The sequence below is a fragment of the Psammomys obesus genome, unplaced genomic scaffold (genome assembly GCF_907164565.1).
Source record: "Psammomys obesus unplaced genomic scaffold, mPsaObe1.curated_primary_1811, whole genome shotgun sequence".
Lineage (NCBI taxonomy): Eukaryota > Metazoa > Chordata > Mammalia > Rodentia > Muridae > Psammomys > Psammomys obesus.
The window spans coordinates 9954439-9981990 of NW_026588752.1; the positions used below are offsets into that span (position 1 = coordinate 9954439).

Below are 27552 nucleotides of genomic sequence, written 5' to 3' on the forward strand. Positions count from 1 at the left end.
GGAGTATGGGTCTCTGCAGGCTCCCCTGGGCCCAGATTTTTTGGCTCTGTTGGTCTCCTTGTGATGCTCCTGTCTCCTCTATGTCTAGCTCCCCCTTCTTCCATAAGATTCCCTGCACTCTGCCCAAAGTTTGGCTATGTTAGTGAGGCAGCAACAGAGCCTGGGACTGGTATTCAGAACAGGGGAGTTCTGAGAAATGACTGAGTGTTGGTACAGCTGGGCACATAGTCCGGCCTGATGGTGCCCAGAGGAGACCAAGGGACAAGTCTCCAGGTTTTAACAACTGGGGAGTGTTTGTAGGATGTCAGCTGTTATATTGCATGTTACTCTTGGGCCCATCTTAATTACAAAAGTTAAGAGATTAGGAAGGGTGTGTGATCCTCAAAAGGGTGAATGCAGGATATGAAAGATCTCTTGGCTACGGGTTTTAGAGCTGGCATTTAATTTGTTTATGCATGTTTTGTTTTTCTTCAGTGAGTATGGTTTGCATATGTTAAGAAGGGATCCAAAGCAGCTGGTGCAAACCTGCAAATGAAAGATTGCAAAGCTAGTTAGTAAGTACCAGCGGGAGAGTTAGCAAGTAAGCCAGAGTCAACTTTTTCCCCTTCTGGGTGCTCTTACCGCAGTAAGTCAGAAGAATAGTCTAAAGATGGCATTGTCTTCATGAGAGCTTTTCCAGATGTTCCTGAGGATTGAATTGGCAGATTTAGACTGGACATATTTAGATGACTTAGAGAGCAGAGTGTTGGGACCCTTAAGTATTACCAGATTCACCAGTAATAGCCTGCAGGGGAAGAACTACTGTCCTGGGTGCTGTCCTTGGTTCTGACCCATTTTCTGTGTTCTCAGCTGCGGGAATAGACAATCTCTTTGCTCATTTTGCAGGTCTGGATGCTAAAACCAGAATTCTAGAGACTGCAGTGGTTGGGTCACATGGAACTTTTGAACTTGAGCTATAGTAAGAATAAGCATAAAGTGCTGCTGACTCCATCCCACTGGTGGTCAAACGCAGAATTCAATGGAATTCTTTTAATAGCAGCTAGGGGGAAGGATGTAAGATTTTAACTTGCAGCCATCTTGGAAGTCTGCTTGATAAAGCCATTAGGGAAAGGAGGTCAGTCTTTGATTATATGACCCTAAGGTAATTTGAATAAGCAGGATAGCAATGGTGCCATGCAGCCTTTATTAACAGGGTGGAGCTTTGGTCTTAGATCTAGTCCAGGACAGAATTAGTATGTGAAGGGCCTGGAAACTGTCATCAGCAGTGTAACATATCATTCTAAAACTTGAAGGCAACCTCAGTTTGTAAAGCAAGCCTGCTGTCCTTCCTTCGGTGAAATAGGATGGACTCCTTCACCATCTGGCTTGGAGAGAATTCCTTATGTGTCATTTTGTGTTGATACTCTCACAGCCAGAGACTCTGCCCATACTCTGCAGATAAGGAAATAGATGCAACAGCTGCTGCTAAGGCCTACGAGTGTGTCAGCATTTGGTTTGTGCCATAGAACCAGCAGCACACAGTGAACTTAGGACATGAAATTTTAATGTTCTGTGCTTGGGGATGAGTTGTATTTTCTGTAGGTACAGAAGACACACCTAGAACTCTGGGGTGGAATATAACAGGTGGTGACAGGGCTAACCATGGTGATCTTCCATGGCAAAGCCCCACAGATGCAACAGGCTCTCGTGGCTGACCTTTCTGTGGGCTGTTTAACTCAATCCCCAAAGTCCTAAAGTGAGTAAGCATGTGGCTATTGCCTTTGAGGGTTCTTGCCCATCTGTTCAGTACAGAAAATAGGTCTTCATCAGAGGGAGATGAGAAGATTGACATGAACACTTTTAATTCTTCAACTGTCTTAAAAATGGGTCAGTCTTAACTTTTGGCCTCTGTGGCTACCAAGGATTCACGGTGGAGTATGGTTTATTTCAAAAGACAGGGAATATGAACCACAAGAACAGGTTTTGAAGTAAGTCTTGAGTTCCATCCTGGCTTCACCACAGGGCACACCAAGAGCTTTTCCCTCTCTGTCTTGACTGTAACTTTGGAAAACTATTAGCCCGTGAGGGTTTGGCAGGAAAATGGAGGGAAAAAGGAGTCTCAAAATTGCGAGAAAGACAGAACTGTCCCAGGGCAGCTTTTATACCAAGGGCAGCTGCCATCCCTGCACCTGTTTAGGAGCCTTTCCATGTCTTGCTCTTGGGTGTTTCACCTACCTCAGGGTTTATTCATTTCTTACTTTAAAAGAAGGGCTAGTCTGTATTCACTGCCCTACCCATTTCTTTCATTGCCTTTCTGTTTTGTAGAGCAAGGCTTAGATCACATAGCAGAAAACATTCTTTCCTACCTGGATGCCCGGTCCCTGTGTGCAGCAGAGCTGGTGTGTAAAGAATGGCAGCGAGTGATCTCAGAAGGGATGCTTTGGAAGAAACTCATTGAGAGGATGGTGCGCACTGACCCTCTCTGGAAGGGACTCTCAGAAAGAAGAGGCTGGTAAGTACAGGGAGCTTGTTTGGAAAAAATTTCCTGGGTGTATAGTCAGCTTGATTATTATAGGCAATTATATTTATGAATGTGTTAGCCTACTTACACAAGGGAAAACGATTAGTGTTAAAGCTGTTAGAACTTCCCCTTCTGACATTTTTTTGTTATTATAAAGTTTTAAATACCTCAAATAGGTGAGCCATTTATCTTTTTAAACCTATTCATTTATGCTTTTTCAAAAGTTAGGCAATATTCCCATCACAAAAAGATAAGAAAATAAAACATGAGAGTTGGGGCTAGAAAGATGGCTCCGTGGTTAAGAACACTGGCTGCTCATTCAGAGGCCCCCGGTTCAATTCCCAGCAACTACTTGGCAACTCACAACTCTCTGTTGCTCCATTTCTAAAAGGTCTGATGCCCTCTTCTGGCCTCCATAGGCACCAGGCACATGTGTGGTACACATACATGCAAGCAAAACCTCCATACATAAAACACATTTTTAAAGGAAAATATGAGAGTTTAGTAATGTTATTTATTTGCTTTTGTGATTGCTGGGAATTGAACTTGGGGACTCATTCATTGTAGACAACTGGCTCTAGCACTGAGCTATTCAACCAGCCTGTGTTAAGTCAGTTCCATGTTTACTACTGCTCATGGGGAAGAATGGAAATGCAGCATAGGGGTTTTCAAGAAAGCCTGTGAGCTTAAATGCAGTTTGATAGTTCTGTGACTTGGCTTAGTCAGCATAGAGAAAGTTATAGACAGAGGCACAAGATTGGGAAGATGGAGGGTGAGATTGCATTTTATGGGGGGAAGTTTAATGTGGAGTAAGACTTCACAAGCTTCATTAGCACTTACTATACGCCTGGGTGCAGGATAACATAGAAAGAGAAGGAGAAAGACTCAGTGCTACGGATGAAGGAATGAATAAAGCTAGTGGGCATGAGGAGTGGAAAGGATGGCAAGCTAATTGTTTTTCTGGTTCTAACTCTGGCATGAATTTTTCACTTTCTGTAGTAGATAATAAGAGCATAAAAGTATATTTGATAGTGAAAGTGTAGAGTCCAGTGTGAAGGTCTAGCTTCAAAATGCCTACTGTAATTTTTTAGAGGTTCATTAAAATGTGTTGACTTTGTAACTGGTTCATTTCAGTGTGTCCTGTTTTTTATTTGCAAGTTTTTACTAAGAAAGTTTATAGGGGGGAAAAACAGCTCTAGAATGAAAGCTTAATTATTTGTGTGACAGTACTCAGAAAACAAAAGACCAATGTCATGCCAGAATTAAATTGTCTCTACCATGGAAACTGTATTTTGTCAAAAACCTTGCTTTTGAACTATTAGCATTCAGTGTAAGCAAAACATGAAACACGGGCTGTCCTTGTAAGCATGCTTAAATAAAATCCCTTCTTTTATGTGCAAAAAATATAACATCTGTTTGTTTTCACTTGCCAGGGATCAGTACCTGTTTAAAAACAGACCCACAGATGGCCCTCCCAATTCATTTTACAGATCATTATACCCAAAGATTATCCAGGACATAGAGGTAACTGTTTCACTTAATTGTTTTGCACCCTCTGGGGTCTTGTTCTTAACCTTTTATATAGTTTTAAAGGTCCTTTTGTCCTAAACTCATGGTCTTCATATTTTTGAAAAGTTGAGTTTTGGAAATAAATGTCACAGTGTGTAATCTGTAGCTGTTCTCCAGAGCTGATGTTGCCTTTTTGTAGAAATGTAACCTTTCCTAAAACATGCAATGCTTCTGTAAGGCTGCCAGTTAATTAAAACCTTCATCCAAGATAAACTGTATTCTAATTTGATAAATTTTCCACAATCCAAGGCCCAGTGTTTTAGGTAAACACACTTTTATATTTTTGAGCCATCTTTGTAGAAGGCATGTTTGTAGTCTTCTCTCTCAAGTCATGCATAGTTTTTCGTAAAAATGGCTCAGGTTATTCTAAGCCACTGTGAAACAGGCTTTGTGAAGCAGGTTATGCTTTAGAGCTGTTGTGGAGTTGAGTGTAGTGACTTCAGGGACCGGCAGCACTCTGTTCACTTACTAAGAAACGCTAATGGTGTCCGACCCTGTTGGAGCGCTCTAGTTCAGTTTTATTCTTTAGCCCCTTTCCTTGAACCAGGAAAGACATGCACAGGTACTTCTTCATGAACTCTTTCACATGTGTTCTTGCTTCTTCTTGGTTACTTCACTGTTTCCTCTTTGGCAGAAAAGTTTGCCTTTCCAGTTTCCAAAATGTGAAGTAATCCTCTTCCCCAGGTGAGGAACATAAAAGTTATTGTGCCAAAATTCGTTAATGGAGAAACATGTGCCTTTGTAGAGTTCATCCCCAGCCCCATCTCAGGCAGATGTGAACTAATGGAGCCATCTTATTAATGGTACATCTGTGTGTGACCAGATATCACTGTTTAAAAGAGAAACTTTTGTCTTGGGTGTATGCCCTTTAAAAACAACCTGAAAACTAACCTTTTAGGGAGGACTCAGTAATTTTAAATTCTTGCCACATAAAGTTGAAAAATTAATTGACCTATTGTTCAAAACTTGTACTAGTGTCCTGCAGTGCTTAGTGGGTGACGCACAGTGGACTGTCAGCATAGTCTGCATTTCAGGAGGGAAGGGGCTGCTCTAGGTTGGTGCCCCAAGACATTTGTGTATGTGGATATCTTGGAAATGCTTTTCTGTTTTTTTGGTGGGGGCAGCTGTTGCTAGAGACTCTCAGCTTTGCTTGAGTGGTCCCAAGAAGGCATTCCTTTTGAGGAGATGTTGTTTAAAGCCAGTCATTAATAAACAGGAACTCTGGAGAACCTTTATCAGATTGAGGTTTGGTGATGTAGATTATTTTATTTAGTCACCATGACGACCGTTATAATTGACAGTATGACAACACTTACCATAACCATTTCTTCAGGCTAAAATAATACTTTAGAGCTGGCAAAGGAGGCAGATGTGATGGGAAATGGAGCCATTGGGAAACGCTGTTTGACACAAAACCTCTGCATCATGGTGGTCCTCCCAGTGGTTCTTAAAGTGTGGTTTAGGAAACCCACTGCCTGGCCACAAGAGTCTCCGCAGATTTTTGTGGCTAAGTTTTTTAGTATGAGAGATGACGCATATACTTTGGTGTACGCACTAATAGTAACAGTGACAGAAACAGTGTATCACTAATAAGAGCACTTACCAGGACCAGATACTTTGTTTAGCAGTTTATAGCATATTTCCTAATTCAATAGCTTGGAGACCTGGAAAGTAGGTCAAGTCCATATTGAACATTTAAGAATCATTTACGGACAAGGTAAACTTCCTCTGGATCACAGGGAGTGACACAGCCCGTAATCAACTGCATGCTGTCATCTACACAGTGCACAGCTATCCACATTCTCTACATACATAGTTACTGAGTGGCAGAGCCCACCACCTACCAACCGCACACTCTCTGGCCCTTCATACAGGACTGTTGCAGTATGGCCAGTGGTGCCACCTTTGAATAGAGCTCCACCCTCTGTATTAGCAGCATGCTGTGTTCTGTCAGGTCAGACATATATGTGGAAGTTGATCCATAGATCAGAGTGTGAGGCACACAGGTGAGCCTGGCCTTGTCCACAGTGACTGCTGTGAAAGCTTCACCCACAGGGCACTATGATTGTCACCCTATAGTCTGCCGTGAACTGTGTTAGGGAATTTACATAGCTAATTGCAGTTATTTTACAAGGTCCATATCATATATCATACCATATCATATCATATTATAAAGGAAACTGAGACTAAAAGAAGTTTTAGAATGTGGTACATAGAAGAGGTGGGCTTTTAGCTGAGGTCTGTCTTAGCCTTCGGCTTACACTTACTTGTTTGCTATTTCCAAGGTAGAAAGTTCAGGAAGTAAAGGAGAAAGGCACGTTTTAGTCTTGTATGGTCTGCTCAGGGAGTGGATACTCAGCATCCTGACTGTGGGGATGAGATCCCTTGGCCTTGCTTTAGTTGTGTTAGGGAAAAGGTGGTGTTGGAAGGTTCTTAATCTTAAAGCACGCTGCCCACTGCCTGAAAGGTAAAGGAACAGCTAATTGCCAGGCAAGTGTTCAGGTCCCCCTAGTCTGTACCCCGGTCCCCAGTGTATTCTTTCCCCTTACATTCCATAGATCAGGTGCTTCCTTGATAGCACTTTTGTTTTCTTCTCCTCTATCCTGACAGCTTGCCGACTCCCGATATACATCCATTCTCAGCTTGGGCTCTCATGAGCATAGAGGAAAATGTTCCTCTCTGAACTTTGCCTTCCACATCAAGCCACCAGAAAATCACTATGTTTTAAGGAAAAACAGACAACCTGGCTTTGTGTGGCTAGTTCTGCTGTTCAGAAAATGGGAAAGTGAGAGTCGGAGTCTGTGGAGAATAGTTCACATTCTTTGTTTTCTACAAAGGTCGCTCTCTTCTGGGTGTTGTGACCACACAGATGGTCTGCAGGGCCCCTAAACTGAAAGGGAGCTCCTGGTAAACCTGAGGCTTGTCCCGCCAGGAGGCAGCCACACCCTCCTTCACTATCTAGAGTCCTTGCCAACGCTGTTTTCAAGGCAGCGCACTGCGCACTGCAGGGTACTTGGTTGACCTTAGCTTCCAGAACTGGGATCCTGACTCCCCAGGCTCCCTCCACCCACACTCCCAAGCGCCTCTGTAAATAGATGGCAAACATGTTAGTATCCTGAACTTGCATTTTTCTTTTCTGCCATTTCAGAGTAGTGACTCTTTATATTTACTGGATAAGTGGCTTTTGAAGTACTCTCCTTGGAGCTGGCCGTGGGGAAAATGACGGTGTGTTGTATCACACCTTTTAATAAACCACATTTCATTCAGGGAAAGTGGAAAGCTTTTTTGTGGTTTGCAAGCTTGATATTAACATTGTCCCGACTAGAAAATGCTGAAGCTTGCCCACCCACCCAGTTATGTTTAGGCTTCTAAAAATAATGTTATTCCTCCATACTCAGACATCTGTTTTCACTCTATTGCCAATTTAAATGCCGCTGTATACTCTGTATATCATGGCTACTTTCCCAGTATTTTGAAAATTTGCGCAGGGTAAGGGGATTTTACAAGTTCTCTAACACGTGAAATACCCTTCTACAGTAGCTGTACCACCTGATGGCTCATGGTAGGGCAGGTATTGGAGAGGGCACCTGCATGTGACTGGCCTTACTGCTGCTCAGATAATAGCTGAGTTCCATTTGAAGGCTGAGCACCTTGCTGGGCCTACTACGAAATGCAGGCTTCAGCAATAAATAGCAGCCTAGGCCATCACAATAATTCCTGCAATTTGGGGAGAACCCTCCCTTTTTAATTACAGCCCACTGTTTTTGGCAGTGTTCCCAGTAGGTTATGATGAGTACATGTTTTATCTTACGTGGTCCCTTTGGTAGTTGGGGACAGATTCTCCTGATCTGCTTCCTAGAGGCGGAAGCTGCTGCTCAGTCTGCGCCACCGGCCAAGGCTGCCTGCCAGGAGGGAAGGTCTAGTTTTTGTGAAAACCTAGTTGAGAAGAATTCGAGTGAGAGCTGAGGTTGTCAGCCATGGCGGTAGTGCTCTGGGCAGACATAATCGCCAGCAAGTGCTGCTTTTATGTGTGGGTGGCCTGGAGAGCTAAAGAGAGGCAGGCTCAGGAGTGCCCTTGGTGGCTGGCAGAGACTTCCTGTTGGGTTCCAGTGAGCTATACTTACCTTGGATTCAAGACTCTAAAGATTTAAAACCTTGCCCTAACTGGGGACTTCCCAGCATGACTCACCAAGAGTTTTCTGAAGTTTTCCTTAAAATTTAAAAATGGCTTAGCAACGTAGGAACCTTGTGAGTACAGAGAAGCTCAGCCATACCCTGGTTTCCTTTTGACTTAGAGGGAAAATGGGCTATCTGGTGGCACTTATGTGAGGTTCTGTCCTCTCACAGCTGCCTGAGGGACAGCCGGCAGGACAACTTAGCTTTACTATTGGACTCTTTGCCCAGGTGTTTCAGGAACTGATTTGGCCAAGGCAACCATGTGGTCTCACCTTGGCTCTTCTCTTACTCCATTCTGTTGTACCCTCAGTATGGTAGGTAGTTAAAAGTTACAACCAGCTCACACTGTTCGAGAAAACGCCTTGGAGAGCAGTGGGAAAGTATGTAAGAAAGCCTCTCGCTTCCTCTATGTGAAGGAAAGCTTTTTTTCCTCTTTTAAACTCTCCTGTGATGTAACTATGCCTTCTTTGTTCATTGAAATACAAAGTAAAGCGTACTTTAGATTCACACTACTTTAAAGCCCAAAGATACTTACGAAGTTGTAAAACAATGCCTGCTCTAAAATAAGACATGCTGTGTATATGACACTTTGGTTCAGATGGAATCACATACTCTCTACCAATTCCAGTTCCTTCCAGTGGACAGCTGGCATCTGAAAATGGGTGACTACTACCCAACGTCACTGCTGGGCCAGGAATAGACTCCCTACTGATAGATCTGGCGTCCTCAATCAGCATTTCCCTGGAATGTTTAGCATGCTGAGATGGCCCAGTCACTATCTAGAAATACACTGTTTCTTTAGATGTTTCTATACAGTGGGTTTGTTTAAGTAAGTTCTTATGCTCTGGACCCCTTTAAAAAGTTGCTCATAGAGACCTAGCTTGAGAGATGGTTGTGCAGGTGGGGTGAGTTAGTTTTTCTGGTTTTGACAGTTTGCTGGCCACTGGAGATAATGCTTGCCTGAGGAAGTTCTGATGGTAGCAGGTGGCCAGAAGAGATTTTCTACTCTGCTGTTGCCTCCAGGGGTTGAACATATACTGTCCTTGCTTGTTCAGTGCTGGCTTGTGAGGACCCAGATGCTCCCAGGGCCCTTGCTGAGCCTGAGGGTGACAAATGACAGACACTTGCCCTTTCAAGTATACATGTATTATTATATGTATTAGTAGCTCTAGCTGTCCATTTCTTTCTCTACAAAAATGTGGGCTTGATTTTTACCTCGGTGTGAGATGATGAACTGGCTAGACATACAGCTGGCTGTGTATGTATCTGCTTCAGCAAACTGAGGTACTACAGTGGAAAAGAATTAAAGAAACTGCGTTTGTATTTAACATGTATTTAACAAGACTGTTTTCCTTTTGTTGGGATTCCCTAAATATTTTAGTATCACAATCATTTATATAATATTTTTATTGAGCCAGTTATATAAATATAAGTATTATATTTATATAATATTTTTATTAACCCCAGCACTTGGGAGGCAGAGGCAGGTAGATTTCTGTGACTTTGGGGCTAGCCTGGTCTAGTTCCAGGACCACCAGAGCTACACAGAGAAACCCTGTCTCAAAAAAACAACAACAAAAACACAAAAATCTCTCATTTAGATCATACTTGTTATTAAAGCTCATATAGAAATGATTTAAAGTGTACATGAGGATATGTATAGGTTTATAAAAATATTATACTATTTAATTAAATGAGGCAATCAAATTGAGAGTTGAAGACCAGCCTTGGCTACATAAGTGAGGAGTACCTTAAAAAAAAAAAAAAGCCAATACACAAAACAAAGTAATTATGCTGTTTTACATAATTATGCTATTTTATAAAATCAACACCCATACGTTTTGGTATCTGTGCAGGATTGTAGAGCCACTTCCCTCTGGATGCCCAGGGATGACAGTATATAAAACCTAGGACAGTGTTAGGAAGCATGGCGCCAGCCTGGAACACTTAGAGAATGTTAGCAATTTAGAGTTCAAAGGAAATACAACTTATTGGGCATTAGGGGAACCAGTGATTGGGCCTCCTTTGTGAATAAAGGCAAGACTTACCTTCTTCAATGCAGCAAACAGTTGTGCCTTAGCTACGCAGAGGTCATCTTTCAAACTGGACTTGAAGTTGCGTGTGGACAGCTGTATATGTTGGCTACTGGTTTCAAAGAATCCAGATAGGTAGTCTCAGTAGAGGCTTATGCCTTTTAATCTTGGATAGTGCCTCCTAGCTGCTGCCTAAGGCAAGGCCTTCTGCTGAACACACTCTACTTCCCCATAAACTGAGTCATGGTCTCAAGCCAGGTTGCCTTTGGTGGCCCTCAGGTCCTGCCACCAGAGTTTGTATCAATTGGTGTTTGTTTGTTTGTTTTTGTTTTTGTTTTTGACACAGACAGTCTCCTGAATTGTTACTGGTGTGTTTGAGTTCTGTGTTCTCTGCCCAAGAGCTAGGACTATTCTTTATCCGTTATATAGGGAATATATTCCTAGCAGAATCCTGGCTGGTCAGAACTGGGTGTGATTTTTAGCTAGTCCAGTTACTATTTTGCAGCTTTAGGTAGGTTTCCTTATTTATAAAAGGAAAATAATGAGAAATACTACCAAGATTATTTGCTTAATCTTTGGCCAAGTAAATTTAGTTGAGAATCTAGATGTTCCTTAATGTACCATGAGGTTACATCTGGTTAGCCCATAGTAAGTTGAAGATAGTGTAGGTGGAAGTGTATGTAACAAACTTAATCTACTGAGCATCCGCTGTCATCCAGCATCGATGTAGCCAGCCAGGGAAAGGATCAAAATTCAAAAGATAGTTTCTGTTGAATGTGTATTGCCTTTGCATTTTAAGGCCAAGAAAAAAAAAAAATAAGCCTAACCATTAAAAGTGAGGAGTGAGTGTGTGAGGGCCTTGAACTTGACTCAGTTTCCCTCCCGAGTCCTGCCAAGTATATGCCCTCACAACTGACTCAGTGCTCCTTGGAATGCAACATGCATCCTGTTGATCTTTTGCCCTTAGTGCTGGGAATATGCTAACAGCTCATTAAACAGTGCATGGTGATGAGAGAATTAGACACAACCTCCCCTTCCCGCCACCCCCATACACAGGATTTCTCTGTGTAGTCTTGGCTGTCCTGGAACTTGCTCTGTAGACCAGGCTGGCCTTAAACTCAGATCCTCCTGCTTCTTCTGGGATTAAAGGCATTCCCCACACCAGGCAAAGTATTCGATTCTTATTTAGAGTGATTTCCGTCCTGTGGGAACTTCAGTTCTCTGGCCGGCAAGCACTGGCAGTCTTCAGGGATCAGACAACTCCTCAGTTAGACGTGTGGGTTGTTAGTATAGTGCTTACTAATGGGGCCAGTCTTTTGCCAACTATCTTAATTGGCATTAGGGAGTGACTAAGTGAGTTACAATTTATTTGTATTTTGGGGGACAAATAAATGTTCTTTAAAGGTACTGAATTCCGTCTAGGCCATTTCAGATCTAACCCAGACCTCGACGGAAATCCCATGGCAGCTGCTAGTAGGCAGGGAGGGTTTGAGAAGAAGCTTTGTTGCCTGGTGTTTCATTAGGGAGAGTAAAATTGGGGTCTCTGTGGTTCTGCTTCTGGAAGGATCAAGAGGTTGTGAAACCTAACAGAAAGTTGACTCATAAAACCTACCTCTTGCCTCCTCTCTCCAGACCATAGAATCAAACTGGCGGTGTGGACGACACAACTTGCAGAGGATTCAGTGCCGCTCTGAAAATAGTAAGGGTGTCTACTGTTTGCAGTATGATGATGACAAAATTATCAGTGGCCTCCGAGACAACTCTATCAAGGTGAGGTGCTGAGTCTGTGTAATTCTAGAGTGAGGCACAGGAGTGAGGTGCTGCTGTGTGGCAGTCTCTGCTGCTGATGATAGATTTTTCTCTGTTCTCAGCATCAGCAGCTCTCCTGTGATTCCAAAGAACCAGAACCAGCGTTTTCCTATCTCATCCCACTTGTCCCTGGCTCTGAGCACATTCCCCTCAGATTCCCTTGTTCTGCCCACTGGATAACCCTTTTATATCTTCATGCCTGGGAAACCAGTGGTCTTCCTAGCCTCACTTTACTCATCCATATATAAAATCTAGCATTTCCTATCAGTCTATATCTGTATAACATGTAACAAACTCTTGAAGCTGACTTCTCAGTACAGGAGTGTTTAATTTTTTTCACTCTTGCTTTGTTTAGCAAAAGTTTATTCTTGTTGTGAAGTAGCATTCCATGTTATTGGGAACATCATAGTCTGCTAATCCATTTAAGTTCTCAGACATGTTCAAGCTGCTTGTGGCTTCTCAGAATTGTAAATGAAGCCTTTGGAAATACCTGTGCAGGGTCTTTGCAGGAATATAAGTTCAGTTCACTTGAGTGAGTCAAAACCTTGAAGCTGAATTGCTGGCTCATGTGGTAAAATGATCTTGGGTTTGGGGATGACATTGTAGATGTAATACTAGACCATGGTCAGTGAAAGAAGAATTGATGGGTTCATTAGCATGACGGTTTTCTGCTTTGTAAGAAAATACAGGCCCCAGACTGACAGAATATACATGTAAAAGACAGCTGATAAGGGAGTGCTAGCTAAAGTTGCGGAAACTATAAAACACAACAATAAGGAAATAAAACATATTTTTAAGAACAGACAGAGACCTTAATAGATACATCTCCAGATAGTGTATCTAGGCAGCAAAGCAGCATTTGCAAAAGTGGCCATGTTGTCAGTCTTCAAGGAAGGGGAAAGCAACAGTGAGAAACATCACATTCCATGAGTGTGGCAACACCACAGCACTCACAGGACTGGGTGAAAGTGAGGAATCAAGCAGAGCCCTCGCCCATTGCTTGTAGAAATGTGAACTCGCCCAGCTGCTTTGGAAAGCTTCTTGGCAGTTCCTTAGAAAACACTCTCATCTTCTGGCCCAGTGCTTCGGTTACTTAGTATTTGTTGAAAGGATACCCCAATACCTGCACACGTTTGCAGCGGCTTTAGTCATAATTGCCAAGCCTTGGAAATAAGCAGGTGCCCTGTCCTGTAGTGATGAGTGGATAAGCGGCAGTACAACCAGTTGGTGGGATACAAGCCTTAGGAAGACACAAAGAGCTTTGAATGCATATTACTAAGTTAAAGAAACAAAGTCGAAAAGGCTGTGTGATGCAAGAGTCAATGTGTGATGTTTTGGAAAGGGAAAACGGAAGAATAGTAAAAGAAGAGAGGAAAAAGCTCAGGGTGTGAAAATAACTACTACTAATGTACTTTCTTTTCATTTTCTGAAACTAGGTTCATTGTGTCACCACACAACCACTTTTTGATTCTTTTTTTTAAAGATTGATTCATTCATTATGTATACAGTGTTCTGCCTTCTCATCTTAGATGGTTGTAAGCCACCATGTGGTTGCTGGGAATTGAACTCGGGACCTTTGGAAGATCAGCCAGTGCTCTTCTGAGCCCTATTTCCAGCCCTTGTTGTGATTCTTAAGTGCTTAACTTTGTAATAAAATAACATATTTTTTAATTAAGAACTCTTGGTGGTTGGGGGTTTTCAGGGAACAAACACTCCATATAGGTAAAGTTTTGACACTATAAGGTTATGTGTTTTTTAAATAATTTATTTTTATGTACATTGGTGTTTTGACTGTATGTGTGTCTGTGTGAGGAAGTCGGATCCCCTAAAACTGGATTTTGAGACAGTTGTAAGCTGCCATGTGGGTACTGGGAATTGAACACAGGTTCTCTGGAAGAGCAGTCAGTGCTCTTAATTGCTTAGCTGTCTTTCCAGCCCCAAGGGTATGTGTTTTAGGTCTATCCTGGAAGCTAGTCGGTATTGCCTCTGTTCTGTTTCCTCTTGTCATTTCCTGCCTTGTCATTTCCTACTCATCTTGTTTCCTACACCCTGTGTATTTTCTTGTATGATTTAGTGTGTGGGATGCATGAGAGCCTTTGGGTAAAGTGTATGCACTAAGTTACCACTGTGGTTGATCTTGTCTCACTAGATCTGGGATAAAACCAGCCTGGAATGTTTGAAAGTGCTAACAGGACACACAGGCTCTGTCCTCTGCCTCCAGTATGATGAACGAGTCATTGTAACTGGTTCTTCAGATTCCACAGTGAGGTAAGTCATCTGGTTGCCTTCTCTGATCTCAAAGACCTGTCCTAAGAAGACAAAGATGTATACCTCTTCAGGGATTTACACACATACGCCATACACACATCCACATGCATGTATACATGTTGTACATATTTTTACTTACTGTATCTCAAGGCTCCTTTTGATGGAGTCATGTTAAGCAAATAGACCGGAAGGCTGAGTTTTAGATGTGTCTTGTTCTCTTGCATGTTCTGTAGAAATGGCAGTGTGCTCTCCTATAAAATCATACTGCCTTATATTAGCTCCCCCCCCCCCCCCAGTTCTTAGGAGCCTGCCATCCAGAGCAGAGAAGGAAGAAGTTAGTTGTTCTTGAAGTGTGAAGGGCTCAGGAACTGAAAGAATCAGGCTGTTTGCAGACCCTTGGGAAAGTGAGATCCAAGAGCCAGAGATGGTACATTTTGATTACAATCTCTGCCTGAGTTCTTTTAGGCATTGTCTTCATCTTTGTAGATGCATTAGAAAACTGAGAGCTTATACAGATTCCTTGGAGTCACATAACCAGTGCAGTTTTGAACCTTGAGTTTAGGTCATTCATAACTGTATTTGTAACCATTCTAATGGTGGAAACATTAGTTTTTAGTTACTGCCCCAGGGCAGAGTAAAGAAGACATGTCGAAGGGAAGCAGTGACTGGTGGTTGGATATCAAGAATAAAAAGGAAGCATTAGTGAGATCCGTACCTAAACACTGGGGAAAGCACAGCTCCCCACACTTGATCGGCTTGCCGGGGGAGCGATGGCATCTAGCAGAGACCCAGGGTCCAGTATCTTGTAGTGAAGTGTGGCTGGACTGAGGGGAAGTGCAGGCAGTGAGAGCAGAGAAGAGCAGCCCTTCTCAGGCAATTCCAGTACTTAGAGAGGACTGCTCATCTACAGGCACACAGAGTAGTACGAGAGTTGCTCAGACTAGCCCTGGCTTCTGTGATGGCCCCGTTAGGCCACTTCTTCTGCCACATGTCACTGCTTGGCCTTCAAGGTCATCTGGTCCATATTGAAGTATCCTTTAGGATATTGGGGCTTTTTCTGGAGATGCTGCACCTGTGCATCCCATGTCTCAAGTGTAAGACAGAAAGTGCTTTGATATACTACCACAGTGTAGTTTTCAGATATAAGCAATAGATTCCTCAGCATGCCAGAGGCCAGCAGATATCTTAAGCTTGGGATTACCCAAGGCTCCCCAACTTTCAAACTCCTCCTGTCATCACGGACCCACTGAAAGCCTACTGTCTTGAGGGATTGTCTTTGTCACCTCTCCAAACCTGAAGACATCCCTGAGTTAATTATTTTGAGTATGAAGTAAAACTGCTCATAGCCAGATTTAGCTTCCTTCTTAAAAGCATCTTAGCTTTGTCAGCATTAAGGAGGCTGCTGCCTGAGTTCTGCTGGCAGCGGGTACCTGGTACAGTAAGGGAGATAACTGAGCCCAGACTTCACCTTTCCCTACCTTTCACTGTCTGTTCTCTTGCAGAGTCTGGGATGTGAACACTGGAGAAGTTCTCAACACACTTATCCATCACAATGAAGCTGTACTACACTTACGCTTCAGCAATGGACTGATGGTGACATGTTCCAAGGACCGTTCCATTGCTGTGTGGGACATGGCTTCTGCCACCGATATCACTTTACGCCGTGTCCTGGTTGGCCACCGTGCTGCTGTCAATGTAGTAGACTTTGATGACAAGTACATCGTGTCTGCCTCTGGAGACAGGACCATTAAAGTGAGTGTCTGCAGTCTTCACCCTGATTGTTCTCTTCCCTTTACAAAAAAGAAAAGGCAGAGGTGGTTCACATTAGGTGGGAAGGTCTGTTCTTTATGCATTCCTGTGAGACCTTCACATGCTTCTGGAGCCACAGGCAAGGCAAAAAAGAAAGAAAAGAAGCCATTTCCCAGTAGAGAACAGTTGCCAATTTCATGAGATGACATTGTTAGTCGCCCTGAGTGTGCCGTGTGCTGTGTGGAGGAGATTTACATTTGACATCTCACACCACCACCGCACACCCTTTTTTAGGGTAGGTGGTTTTTTATTTTTTGCTTTTTCACAAATATGGCTCAAACTAGTAGTGTGGAGCTTAGATTTGGTTTATCTCACTTCTGAGAGCTTGGTGTTGTATAGTCCCTGGTTAGATGCTGGAGAAAGGATGAACAAGACTGAGATAACCCACAGGGTGTAAGAAATTTAGTTCTGATTCTCCTGTCCATGTTAACTTGATTTCATTATGTGTATGTCTGTATACACATACTCATTTTTTCTTAATTAAGTTGATTCTTTGACAATTTCCCCCACATAAATATGCATATATTCTCATTTTTCTTAATTAAATTGGTTCTTTGGCAGTTTCACGCCTTGAACAGACTGACCATTTTCATCATGTTCCCACTTCCCTGTTTCTCCATTTCTCCACAAATCTCTTTTCCATGGTCGACTCTGTTTTCTTCTGTGATCCATTGAGTTTGGCAGCATTGGCTGGGTGGCATGGGTTTGGAGTTACCTATTGGAGCCTCATAGGCTCAGAGGTAGGTACACAACTGAAGCAAGGACCCCCTTGTCCCAGAATCTTATCAGTAGCCTAAATAGTTCATCAGTAAGGGATTGGGCCCTTACTGTATTTAGTAACAGCTTTGTTGATCTATAATTTCTATACCTGAAGACTAGGCTTTTTCAAATGTACAATTAATTTAGTACCTTTACAGCTTTGCATAGCGTTACCCCAGCCTAGTCTGTAAACATTTTAATTTCTGACACTTACTATGCACTAGAGTTAGCCTCTCCCCTTTCCCCACGCTCCTGGCATTCAGCATTCTACCCTCTGTCTCTGAATTTGCCTGTTTTAGACATATCATGTAAATGGAATCATGTACTATGTGGCCTTTTGTGTCTGGCTTTCCCATGTAATGCAGGCTTTTGCACAGAGCAATGCTTTGCTGCATCTGGTGGCCAAATACATTTTCACTCTGAACAGACCACATTTTTCCTTATGTGCTGGTGGACATTTTTTGGCAATTGTGAACGATGTTGCTGTAAACATTTGCCCATGCGTTTTTGCACATTCATTTAGTTCTCTTAATTGATTCACATTGCAGGGAACTGCCAAATGGTTTTCTACTGTGGCTGTCCCTTGTTTTGGTCCTGCCAGCATGAGGTTTTGTGCTACTGGCTTTAAGGACTTTGTAATGACTAGCACTGGACTGTGTTCTGGTCTCTGGTAACTGGCCCGCACAAATCATGGGCTGTGCTGCATCAGACCCGGAAGCTGAACAAGTAGATTTCATGTGCGTTAACTTAGCCACATCACAGCAGTCAGGACAAGGACAGCCTCTGACAGTTGGTAGCACTTGGGCCTGATCAGAAGGCATGTCTGTGGGAAGATTGCCTCACACACTTGCGACACTTGTTACTATCTTGTTTTGAATCATAGCTGTCCTGGGCTGCACAAGTATCTGGAGTTTTGCTTGCACTCTGCAGTGGCTACTGGTGTCTTGTTGCTTATTAGTCACTATGTACCTGCTCTGGATAAATGTATCTTAGCCCACTTAGTAACTTAGTTTTCTTTTTCTGATTGAGTTATAAATTTTTAAAATGTTTTTTATACGTTGTGGAGATGTTCTCCTTAATTAGATAAATGATTTTTTTCTCATTCTTTTACTGTGTTGATGTCATCCTTGGGAGCACAGATAACTTTGATGACAATCAGTTTACCAATTTATTTTTTGTGTTGTGTGTACTTTCAGTGTGATCCCTAAGAAAGCATTGCCTAACACTAGAGGTTTACTGCTTCTATATAACCTTCCTCCACCTGAAGGTTATATAGTTTCCATTGTTCCATTTAGATCTTTGATCTATTTTGAATTAAAATTTTGCATATGGCATGGGGTTCGGGGTCTGACTCCATTTGGTGGGGGTAGGCATAGAAATATCTCCTCATTCTGTTGAGCTGCAGATACACCTGGCACATTAACTCAGGGACTCCAGCCACTGTGAGTTTCCTTATTTGGCTCGTTACATAGTATGTGTGTCTGGGAGCATCTGTATCTTAAGAAGGATTCACAAGAGGGGATTATTTATATCGTGTATGCAATGTTAGGAGTCATCTGGCAAAATAAATGGTACTACTCAAACTGGTGAGAAGGGGGGTGTAGAGGGTGAAGATTTAAGTGTGACCTGTGAGCTAGTATGCAAACATAAAATCTGACACACACAGGAAAGGCCTGAGCCTTCCAGGATATGTTGTCTTTGTGAAGATCTCAAACTTGAAACTTTTTTTTTTTTAAGATTCATTCATTCATTATCTGTGCAGTGTTCTGTCTGCATGCGTGCCTTCACACTAGAAGAGGACACCAGATCTCATTATAGAGAGTGTGAGCCACCATGTGGTTGCTGGGAATTGAACTCAAGAACCTTTGGAAGAACAGCCAGTTCTCTTAACCTCTGAGCCACCTCTCCAGCCCCCAACTTTAGACTTCTTAAGTCACCTAAATTTCACTTCAGTTTCATTACCCACAGCCAGGAAAACTTAGGCCTTCCAGTTTCTATCCAATCCATTTTTACCTGAGAAGAAAGTTTGTGGCTGGGCATTTGGGATCGTTTTTGGAGTGTGCCCCTGTCTCTCTACTCTGTAGCCGCACTGTCTTTAACCTCGCCGTCTTCCTGCCTGCTGAGTGCTAGGATCATAGCGGTCCATCTCCCTGCCAGCTCTCTTGGAAGGTATCTTGTGGCAGGATTTGGTGTCGTGCTAACAGCACTGCTGTCTGTGTATAGGTGTGGAGCACCAGCACCTGTGAGTTTGTTCGCACTCTGAATGGGCATAAGCGAGGCATCGCCTGTCTGCAGTACCGGGACCGGCTGGTTGTTAGTGGATCATCAGATAATACCATCCGGTGGGTAGAAAGCCATTCACTTCTACAGAAACCGTCCATAAAGGCCAAAAGGTCTCACTCCAGAATTAGAACACATAGTAGTTTATACCCTGTAAATCATGCTGCGGAGAAGGCTTGATGTGGGCAGTAGTTTTGTATTTCTAAGACACTTGAGTCCAAGGCCCACTCCTTAGGAACCAAGTAACCCTTGGGAGACCACCAGGGCTAGAGTCCCTGGCTGTGTGTGATCTCCTTGTCCTTCTTTGCTAGACATGCTTTTTTCCTTTCCTGACTCAAGTCTACATCTCCTCCAGAAAAGCTCTTCTGAGGCCATTGGGCCCTGTGGATTTATCAGCTGAGAAGTCAAGAGCTAAGCATAATTCAAATGATTTGATTTAAATAGAAAATGCCTTTTTAAAGTTTCAAATTGTATAAAACAAAATATAACAGAAAGTGAGGTTTCTGCCTAAATTAGTGATAAAAGCACAAATGTTAGATTTAGCGGTGTATGTGTGGTATGAGCCAGGAGTGAGGTAGGAATATGAAATTCAAGGAGAATGAAAAATCTTACCCGCATGGAGCAGGTATACAGAATTTGAGGAGGGCACGAGTCATGTGTGAGAATTCGTTTCATAGATGACTGCTTCTTGTTCAAGGCTATGGGATATTGAATGTGGTGCCTGTTTAAGAGTCCTAGAAGGGCACGAAGAATTGGTCCGATGCATCCGTTTTGATAACAAGAGGATTGTCAGTGGCGCCTATGATGGGTATGTATTTAGTATGCACTTGCATGGCTGCAGCCTTGTCAGGAACAATAGTGCTGTGTGTTAAATAGCTCTGTGCATGCTGGACTCTGTGTGAGAAAGATCAGCCATACCAGTGGGTCAGATGAGGATGCTCAGGCCCAGGGAGATGAAGTACAGCTTGCCTTAATCCCACCATAGCCAGACACTGGACTTGTAGCATATGTTCCATTAGTAGAGATATAAACAGTAGGGCCTCCAGGATGGCTCGGCACCAACCTGGCAACCTGAGTTCAATCCTGGAACCCCTTGTGCAAGAAAGAAACTCACTTCAGAATTTAACATCAGAGTTATTCCCAGACTTACACACATACACACAGCATACATGCGCATGCACACACACAGATTAAACTACAGGGACTTATATTTCTTGCCTTAATTATAAATGAACCTGGAAACATTTTCCTCCCCATGAACTCAGTAATAAAATTCCTCTTTTCTCCTTTTGTTTTCAATGACAAATGGAAGGTATATGTCCCAGTCCTGCATTATGTATGCCTGGTCAGTGGACTTTTTTTCATGTAGAGAAAGGCAGCCTGGGAATGACTCAGTCCCCCAAGTAATGAGTTTGGTAACATAGATATCAAGTTAGGAAGTGAATTTAGGTAACTCAAGGTCTTCTGCCTGTTTATCACCTTAACAATTACATCCCTTCAAAGTTTCAGGAATTCTGGGAAGGTTTAGGTTCTTTTTCTAAAATCTAAGTTCACAAACTTAGAAACAGCAGCATGCTCTTCTTTGGGTTTCGTGGTAGACCTTTCAAGTGCACTGTTTTGTGTAGACAGCCCACTGTATAGACAGTGTTTACTCTTTTATTAATCCCACTCTCATTTTTCCTCGTAGGAAGATTAAAGTCTGGGACTTACAAGCTGCTCTTGACCCTCGTGCCCCGGCGAGCACATTGTGTCTGCGCACCTTGGTGGTATGTGATTTGTTGGGGTGGCAAGAGTGCCCAGGAAAGCTTGTGTCTGTACCATGCTTTCAGAGTTTCCTGGATAATTTTGGGCAGCTAGAATGTAGTACCTTTACACTATTTCAGGGTCCGCTGTAGGTGAGCAGGCACCCTCATAGCTGCTGCATTCCTCCAGTAGCCTTATGGGCGTCTGTAGCGTGCAGCTGTCTTGCATTTTATAACTGCACATTTGTGTATTAGGTAGAATTTCCTCTCAGTCTCTAGTATAGGGACATATTGGAAGACTTTAACTTAAATTTCATTTTAATAGACTTAATAACTGTATTTATTGTTAAAGAGTACACTGTGGTACTTTGGTCTATGATGTATATCTTAGAAAAATTGTCAACCAGTTAATGAATCCATCAATTTTCATTTCTCTGTGATAGAAATATTAGCATTTTTAAAGAATTAAGTGTGGTTGTTCAGCTCTATAATCCCAGCATTTGGGCTAGAGGTAGGAGGATCAAGACTTTAAGGTCATCTTTGGCTACATAGTGGGTTTGAGGCCAGCCTGAAATACATAAGAGCCTGGCTCCCACCTACAAAAAACAAACAAGCAAAACACCTACTCTTAACAAATCTTGCAATATGCAGCCCTTTGCCTTTTACTCTAGTGCAGGGGTGCTCTCCGTTCTGCCTCACTTCTGTGAGATTCCAGTGTGTGGGATCGTTGTCTTTCTGTACCTGGCTCATTCCACTTACTAAGTGACCTCTGGGTGATTGACTAGCCATGTCAATGTAAATGGCAGCACGTTTCCTTTGCTTTAAGACCAAATAAATCCTTTATTTTAATGTGTGAATCTTTTTGAATATTACCAAAGCTATCTAATACTGTGGCTGATTCTGTTGGATTTTTTTTTCTTTTTTGAGAAGACATCTGGAAACAGTGATAGTCTTTTCTTGAAAATTTCAGCAATTTTTTTCCTTTTTAAAAAATTTATTTTTACGGCTGTGCTGGTGATACACGCCTTTAATCCCAGTACCTGAGAGAGGCAGAGGCAGTCGGGTCTCTGAGTTTGAGGCCAGCCTGGTCTGCAGAGTGAGTTCTAGGACAGCCAAGACTACACACAGAAACCGTGTCTCAAAAAATAAATATCTAGCTTTATGTGTATGAACGATCCCTCTCCTGTGTGTGCTTGCCTACGTATGCCTGTTGGATCCCCTGGAACTAGAGTTATGATGGTTGTGAGCCACCATGCTGGTGCTGGGAATGCAGCCTGGGTCCACAGCAGGAGCGACAAGTGCTCCTTACTACTGAGTGTTCTCTCCAGACCCAGCTTGTGTTTGCATTCCCTTACTTCCTGCACTGACTAGACCAGGCAAGACAGTAGTGAGGGCCGCTCCTGCTTTTGGCTTGAATTGTGATGTCTGCTGTGATTTAACATAGGTGTTCTGGGTCATCTTAAAAAAAAAAAAAAAAGTATGTATGTATGTATGTATGTATGTATGTATGTATGTATGTATGTATGTATGTATGTATAGTAACTTTGCCCTTCTGATTCTGGTTTTGTAGTGTGTCCCCCATGGGTATTGACTTTGATGGCCTCTGTGAGGTCAGATAGTTTTTCTTCTGACATATTACCAAGTCATGTGTAGGTCATAATGTTTAACTTAAAAAAGTAACACCTAGAAGGCCAAGCAGAATGATTGTTCTCAGAGAAAGGACACAGCTCAGTGGCTGGGCGGCCATGCAGGAAGCTCTGAGAAGTGCGGACTTTTCAGCCTGAGCTGAACCCCAGCTCCGGAGGTGGGGCTGTAAAGACAGTACTGTTAATCAAGGTTGTCTTTCACAGGAACACTCTGGACGTGTGTTTCGGCTGCAGTTTGATGAATTTCAAATCATTAGCAGCTCCCATGATGACACTATTTTGATTTGGGATTTTTTAAACGTGCCTCCCAGTGCCCAGAATGAGACACGCTCTCCTTCCAGAACTTACACATACATCTCCAGATAGCGGTCTGCACTTTGGCCCAATCTGGTGAGTGTGCTCAAACTCTGTCCCCATCTGGGCTCCTCAAAACCTGTTTCTGGGCTGTACCTTCCCTCTGGGAATTAGGAGATAGGGGTTTCCTTGGTGATGTGTAAAAGCCTCTACGATGATTTTCTAAATGGTCATAGCCACTTAGCACCAGGATGGCTTTTCAGGTTTGATTTTGGAGTGCAGAACTCAACATTTTTTCCTGGTTCGTTGGTTCTGTGACTAACTGACAGGTACACACACAAGGACAATCCAAATTCCTCCTCTTCCCAGCACCACAGTCCGCTCTGCAGTGCCATCTCCACAGGGAGCCGTCACAGAAGATGTTACGAGTCTTGAAAGCTTCTTCCTGGGGAAGGGCACCGGTGCTTTGGGAAACAAGTCCTTGCCTCTAGTTACAGAGCCATCGAACTGTTGGGGACAGAATGGTTTTCTTGCCAGGATGTACAATTTAGAAGGAGAGAAGGCCAACGTGGCCACATCCCAGATACCCATAACTACTGAGAACAACATTCCTACCTGGAGGATTTGCCCGAAGCCACTGGCTTCTGTGCACATCACATTTTGTAGACTTAATAAATACCCTTACTTCATACATATATGTATACACACACACACACACACACACACACACACACACTTGTGATTAGATTGTCTTAATTAAAAAGCATTACTTATATTATTTAGCCAAGCGTGGTGTTGCACACCTTTAATTCCAGCGCGTAGGGAGGCAGGGGCAGGCGGATTGCTGTGAGTTCTAGGGCAGCCAAGGCTGCACAGCAAAAACCCTGTCTCGTCTCCAAAACATAACAACAACAAAAATTGCTTAATTCTTTATAGCTTTTTATTTATTTTCACATTTATTAAAGAGTAAAAATAATCTGGGTGATAGTGGCACATATTTTTATCCCTGTTTCAGATATTTTTTAGTCAAGATTCTGAGTTCCATAAATGACTGTGAAGAAGTCTGCCTTGCTCAGAGTTTACACACTGTAACCAAATGTCCAATTTGACCCATTGCATGCTTTGTTTTTTTTTCTGCCACTGCAGGCCAAAAATACTTCTTACATTTTAAACGCTTGAAAAATATCAAAAGGAAATTTTCATGTCATATAAAAAATTATAAAGGTTGGAATTTTAATGCCATCTAAAGTCAGTTTGATTGGAACGTAACTGCACGCATCTGTTTACATGTCATTGTGGCTGCTTCTATGCCTCAGTGGCAAAACTGAGTGCCAACCAGTTCCTTTATAGTCCTTTAAGAATCAGAGCTCTGCATCAAGAACGTTGGACATCTCAGTTTGACCAGTAGTACCGGCTGAGGGCTGCCTTAAGAATGTCTCTGTGACCCCAAAGGACTGCAGGGCAAGATGGACTGTTAACACCTGCTGTGTATGTATGAGGCCACCAGCAGGGCCCGAGACACGCACATGCTTACTGTGCCTGGCCTCCATGTGTCCACACCGTCTCTGCCTACACAGACCTCCCTCACTACCTTCTCTTGAAGATCGTTTATATCCATTCCAAATCCACATGGCAGAGTCTTGATTCACTGAGTGAAGTTGTTGGAGCACACCACACTAGAGGTTTACAGAGCAGACGACTGGAGCTCCTGACCAGTCATAACTAAAAAAGCCAAAGGAGCACAGGGAAGGGATGGAGGAGGTCTGACTTACCTCCTGCTCTCTCCCTTTCCTTCTTGAACCTGCCCCCTGTGCCCCTTCCACGTCCTGTCCAGTTAAAGTAATACCTGTTCTCCTTTCTTCTCCAGGGTTTTCTGGTCTTGAACTACTGGCTACATGGCTATCCCATGCCTAAGGGAGTTCGTTCACAGCTGAGTTCTGGGCTGGACTTGGTTCTAGATGCTGGGTAGACACAAAGCAGCCCCACTCTTCAAGCCCTGACATTTCTCACCACGCCCAGCTCTACTTGGAGAAGGACAGCTTAGCTCACCGCTGCAAGTAGAGCATCAGCTCACGCCCCTCCCTCAGTGAAGACCCCAGCGCTTCTGATGCACATGTTCTCGTGAAGGACACATGGCCTGTATGTTCTCCAGAAGCAGAGACCGTTGGGAGAAGCCCTGCCTCTAATTTACATCGCTTTGCGCCTTGGTTTGGCACTAAAAGCAGCCTTGCATTCTTGGTGAAGTGCTGGGTGCCAAACACCGACCCAGAGTTTTCAGGGCGTTCCTCTCCAGCAGCAGCTTCTCCTTAGACCGTCAGTCACTGTTGTGCACAGGAAGGTGGCGGACAGTGGGCAGATCTGGCTTATCTAGGATTTTTGGATTACACTTCCTTTCTGTACCAGTTTCTTTTAATTTAAATAATAAGCGAGTTATATTACCTCTCCACAGGTAATACAGCTATTTTCTTTTATTAACTGTTCTCTGTTCCCCCATCATCTCCTGATATTTGGTAGAGTAACACCTTTATCCGCGTGCTTGCCTCCTAATTTAAAATACTGTATCCGCATGTAGATATAATGTACATAACAATTCAAGCTCAAGGTTGCCGGCCCGGCCCCCTGTGCCTGAGACACTACTGTGGAGCGTGTGGCACTTAGCCGCAGGTGGGCCGAGCACCTGACTCCAGGGTTGCTGTGATTGCCTAGGACCTTCCTGCAGTATTCATTCGGGTTTTATTATTTGTGACTGTCTTTGTGTGCTCTGTGTTTTCAGCTGGAACTTCAGAAGTTTAACACGTGTATTTGTTGTGTGGCATCTGCAGTGGACAGGAATCTTCACAGTCTCCATGTACCTGTTCTTTTCCTCCTGAGAGCTAGTGCTCACCTCCTCATGGTGAGCATGGGCTTCTCTGTCCAACATCTTTCTACATGACAGTAACCCCGAGACAGGGAGTTGGTGGCCCTGTTGACAGGGCTCCCTGCACTCTGATGGGGTATTGGGGGTGCTGAGTTTGAGCCTGTGGAGCAGGTCAGCTGTTCAAAGCCCACAGTAAGGGCAAGGCACTCCTGTGTGGAGCACAGCCTCGGCCCTGTCAGCTCTGGTGTCACTCACTCACCTCTGTGTGAGAGTGGCACATGGACAGGACATTGGTCACCATTATCTCCCTCTTTCAAGATTAGGTGTTGATTTGCCCCTTGCCATTGTTTTCAAAGGAATGTCAGTCCAGTTTTAAAGGACCAAGCAGCCCTTCCCTGTGAATGAAGCTTCCCATGGAAGCACATTCTAGGAGAGAGAAGGGCTCTGGGCTCCGCATGTCCTGACATTGTGAACGCTGTGGGGTTGGTGCATAGGGGATTTGTTTCCTGGGTAGGCTTTGCTTTTTAGTTGGTTTTTGTTTTGTTTTGTTTTGTTTTGTTTTTGATATGTCATTCTCACATGCTTTTATGTTTGTTTCTGCGAGGTGGGGCCTTAAATAGAAAGTAGGCCCCAGTCCATAATGGGAGTGTGAACACACCACCTCACAGCTTATCACCCATTTGACAGGAATGCCCAGTGGAGGGGTGGGGGAGAAGGTGAGTTCTGAACAATTGGACTTTTCTGTTGTTTTTGCATGTTGAATACAGAAGTTCCTGTCAATCCTTGGGAGATCATGGCCTTCAAATATGCACACGACCTTTGAATTGTGCCTACTAAATTATAGCAGGGGACTTGGGTACCCAAGGAATTCCTATTTCTGGGATTACAGTAGTAGTTCCCAGTTGTACTCTGGACTTTATTTTGCTAACCGTAATTGAGCAACTGTAAATTACTGCTATAATAATGTGTTAAAGCACTGGGGTAGTCTAATTCTAACTGGTAATTAATTATGTTTGCCAATTATCTGTTTGAAATAAATATGTGTCTGAACAGCTATTGAAACTGTTAAATTGTACAGATATTATCATGACGGCTTTGTACTGTGGAATGTGCTTAATAAAAACAAAAGTTTGACCTTTGTCCAACAAATTGCTAAGTAATGTCAATAAATCAAGATGAGTATTATGCAGTACACCTGACCTGGCTTCAATGGCGATTGTTACTTCAGCTACTAATTCAAAGCCAATACTCTAAATAAAGTGTTGCAGTACTCCGCTCTTCTGTTACATTTTTCAGAAAAAGTTTTGTGCTACGAAGAATTAAGCCACATACCATTAAAGGTGGATTTTCAAAATCATCTGGTCTGTAAGGTGTGAAGCTGAAGGCACGGTTTCTGGCCTGTGAAATTCCTCACTTTTGGTTTTCCCAGAAAGCTTCAAGAGCTGAGGGATCCTCGATTAGAGCCATCCCCAGCAGCTCTTGGTGTTCATGGTTACTTCATGAATTCTGCAAAGTAGGAGAGCAGCTCCAGGTGAGAGGATCCTTCCTCATGAGGTGGTGTGAGTGGTGGAGATAGGTGCAGGAAGCAAGCTTGCCGTGAGTATGGGTTTTTTGGATGAAATAAAACAGTATTTTGACACACTTGTTCTCTTAAAATTTGGATAAGAAAACCAACTTAGAACCCCTGAAAGAGTACAGAGTGCTGCTTCCCCCGCTTGCTTCCCCCACTTCCACCCTCCTCTGTGTCCGCTGGGTACCCTTCTGTACTAACTCTGTTCAAGGCTGGGCTGCAACCCCGGCTTTCTGGTGA

The 27552-nt window shown here is 43.2% G+C and overlaps 1 protein-coding gene across 7 annotated transcripts in view; it reads left to right on the forward strand.

Annotated features, from left to right (window-relative positions):
* Fbxw11 (F-box and WD repeat domain containing 11) overlaps positions 1-27017 on the forward strand; it is a 96331-nt gene extending 69314 nt beyond the window's left edge. For all 7 annotated transcript variants that reach the window (XM_055604609.1, XM_055604608.1, XM_055604606.1 and 4 more), the window contains 10 exons: positions 2305-2491; positions 3934-4024; positions 11911-12048; positions 14237-14355; positions 15858-16107; positions 19147-19265; positions 19901-20011; positions 20891-20969; positions 22796-22981; positions 24753-27017. In XM_055604609.1, coding sequence (XP_055460584.1) covers positions 2305-2491; positions 3934-4024; positions 11911-12048; positions 14237-14355; positions 15858-16107; positions 19147-19265; positions 19901-20011; positions 20891-20969; positions 22796-22957 — 1256 coding nt within the window. In that variant the 3' untranslated portion in view covers positions 22958-22981; positions 24753-27017. The remainder of the gene's footprint in view (positions 1-2304; positions 2492-3933; positions 4025-11910; positions 12049-14236; positions 14356-15857; positions 16108-19146; positions 19266-19900; positions 20012-20890; positions 20970-22795; positions 22982-24752) is intronic.
* Positions 27018-27552: the final 535 nt, after the last annotated feature.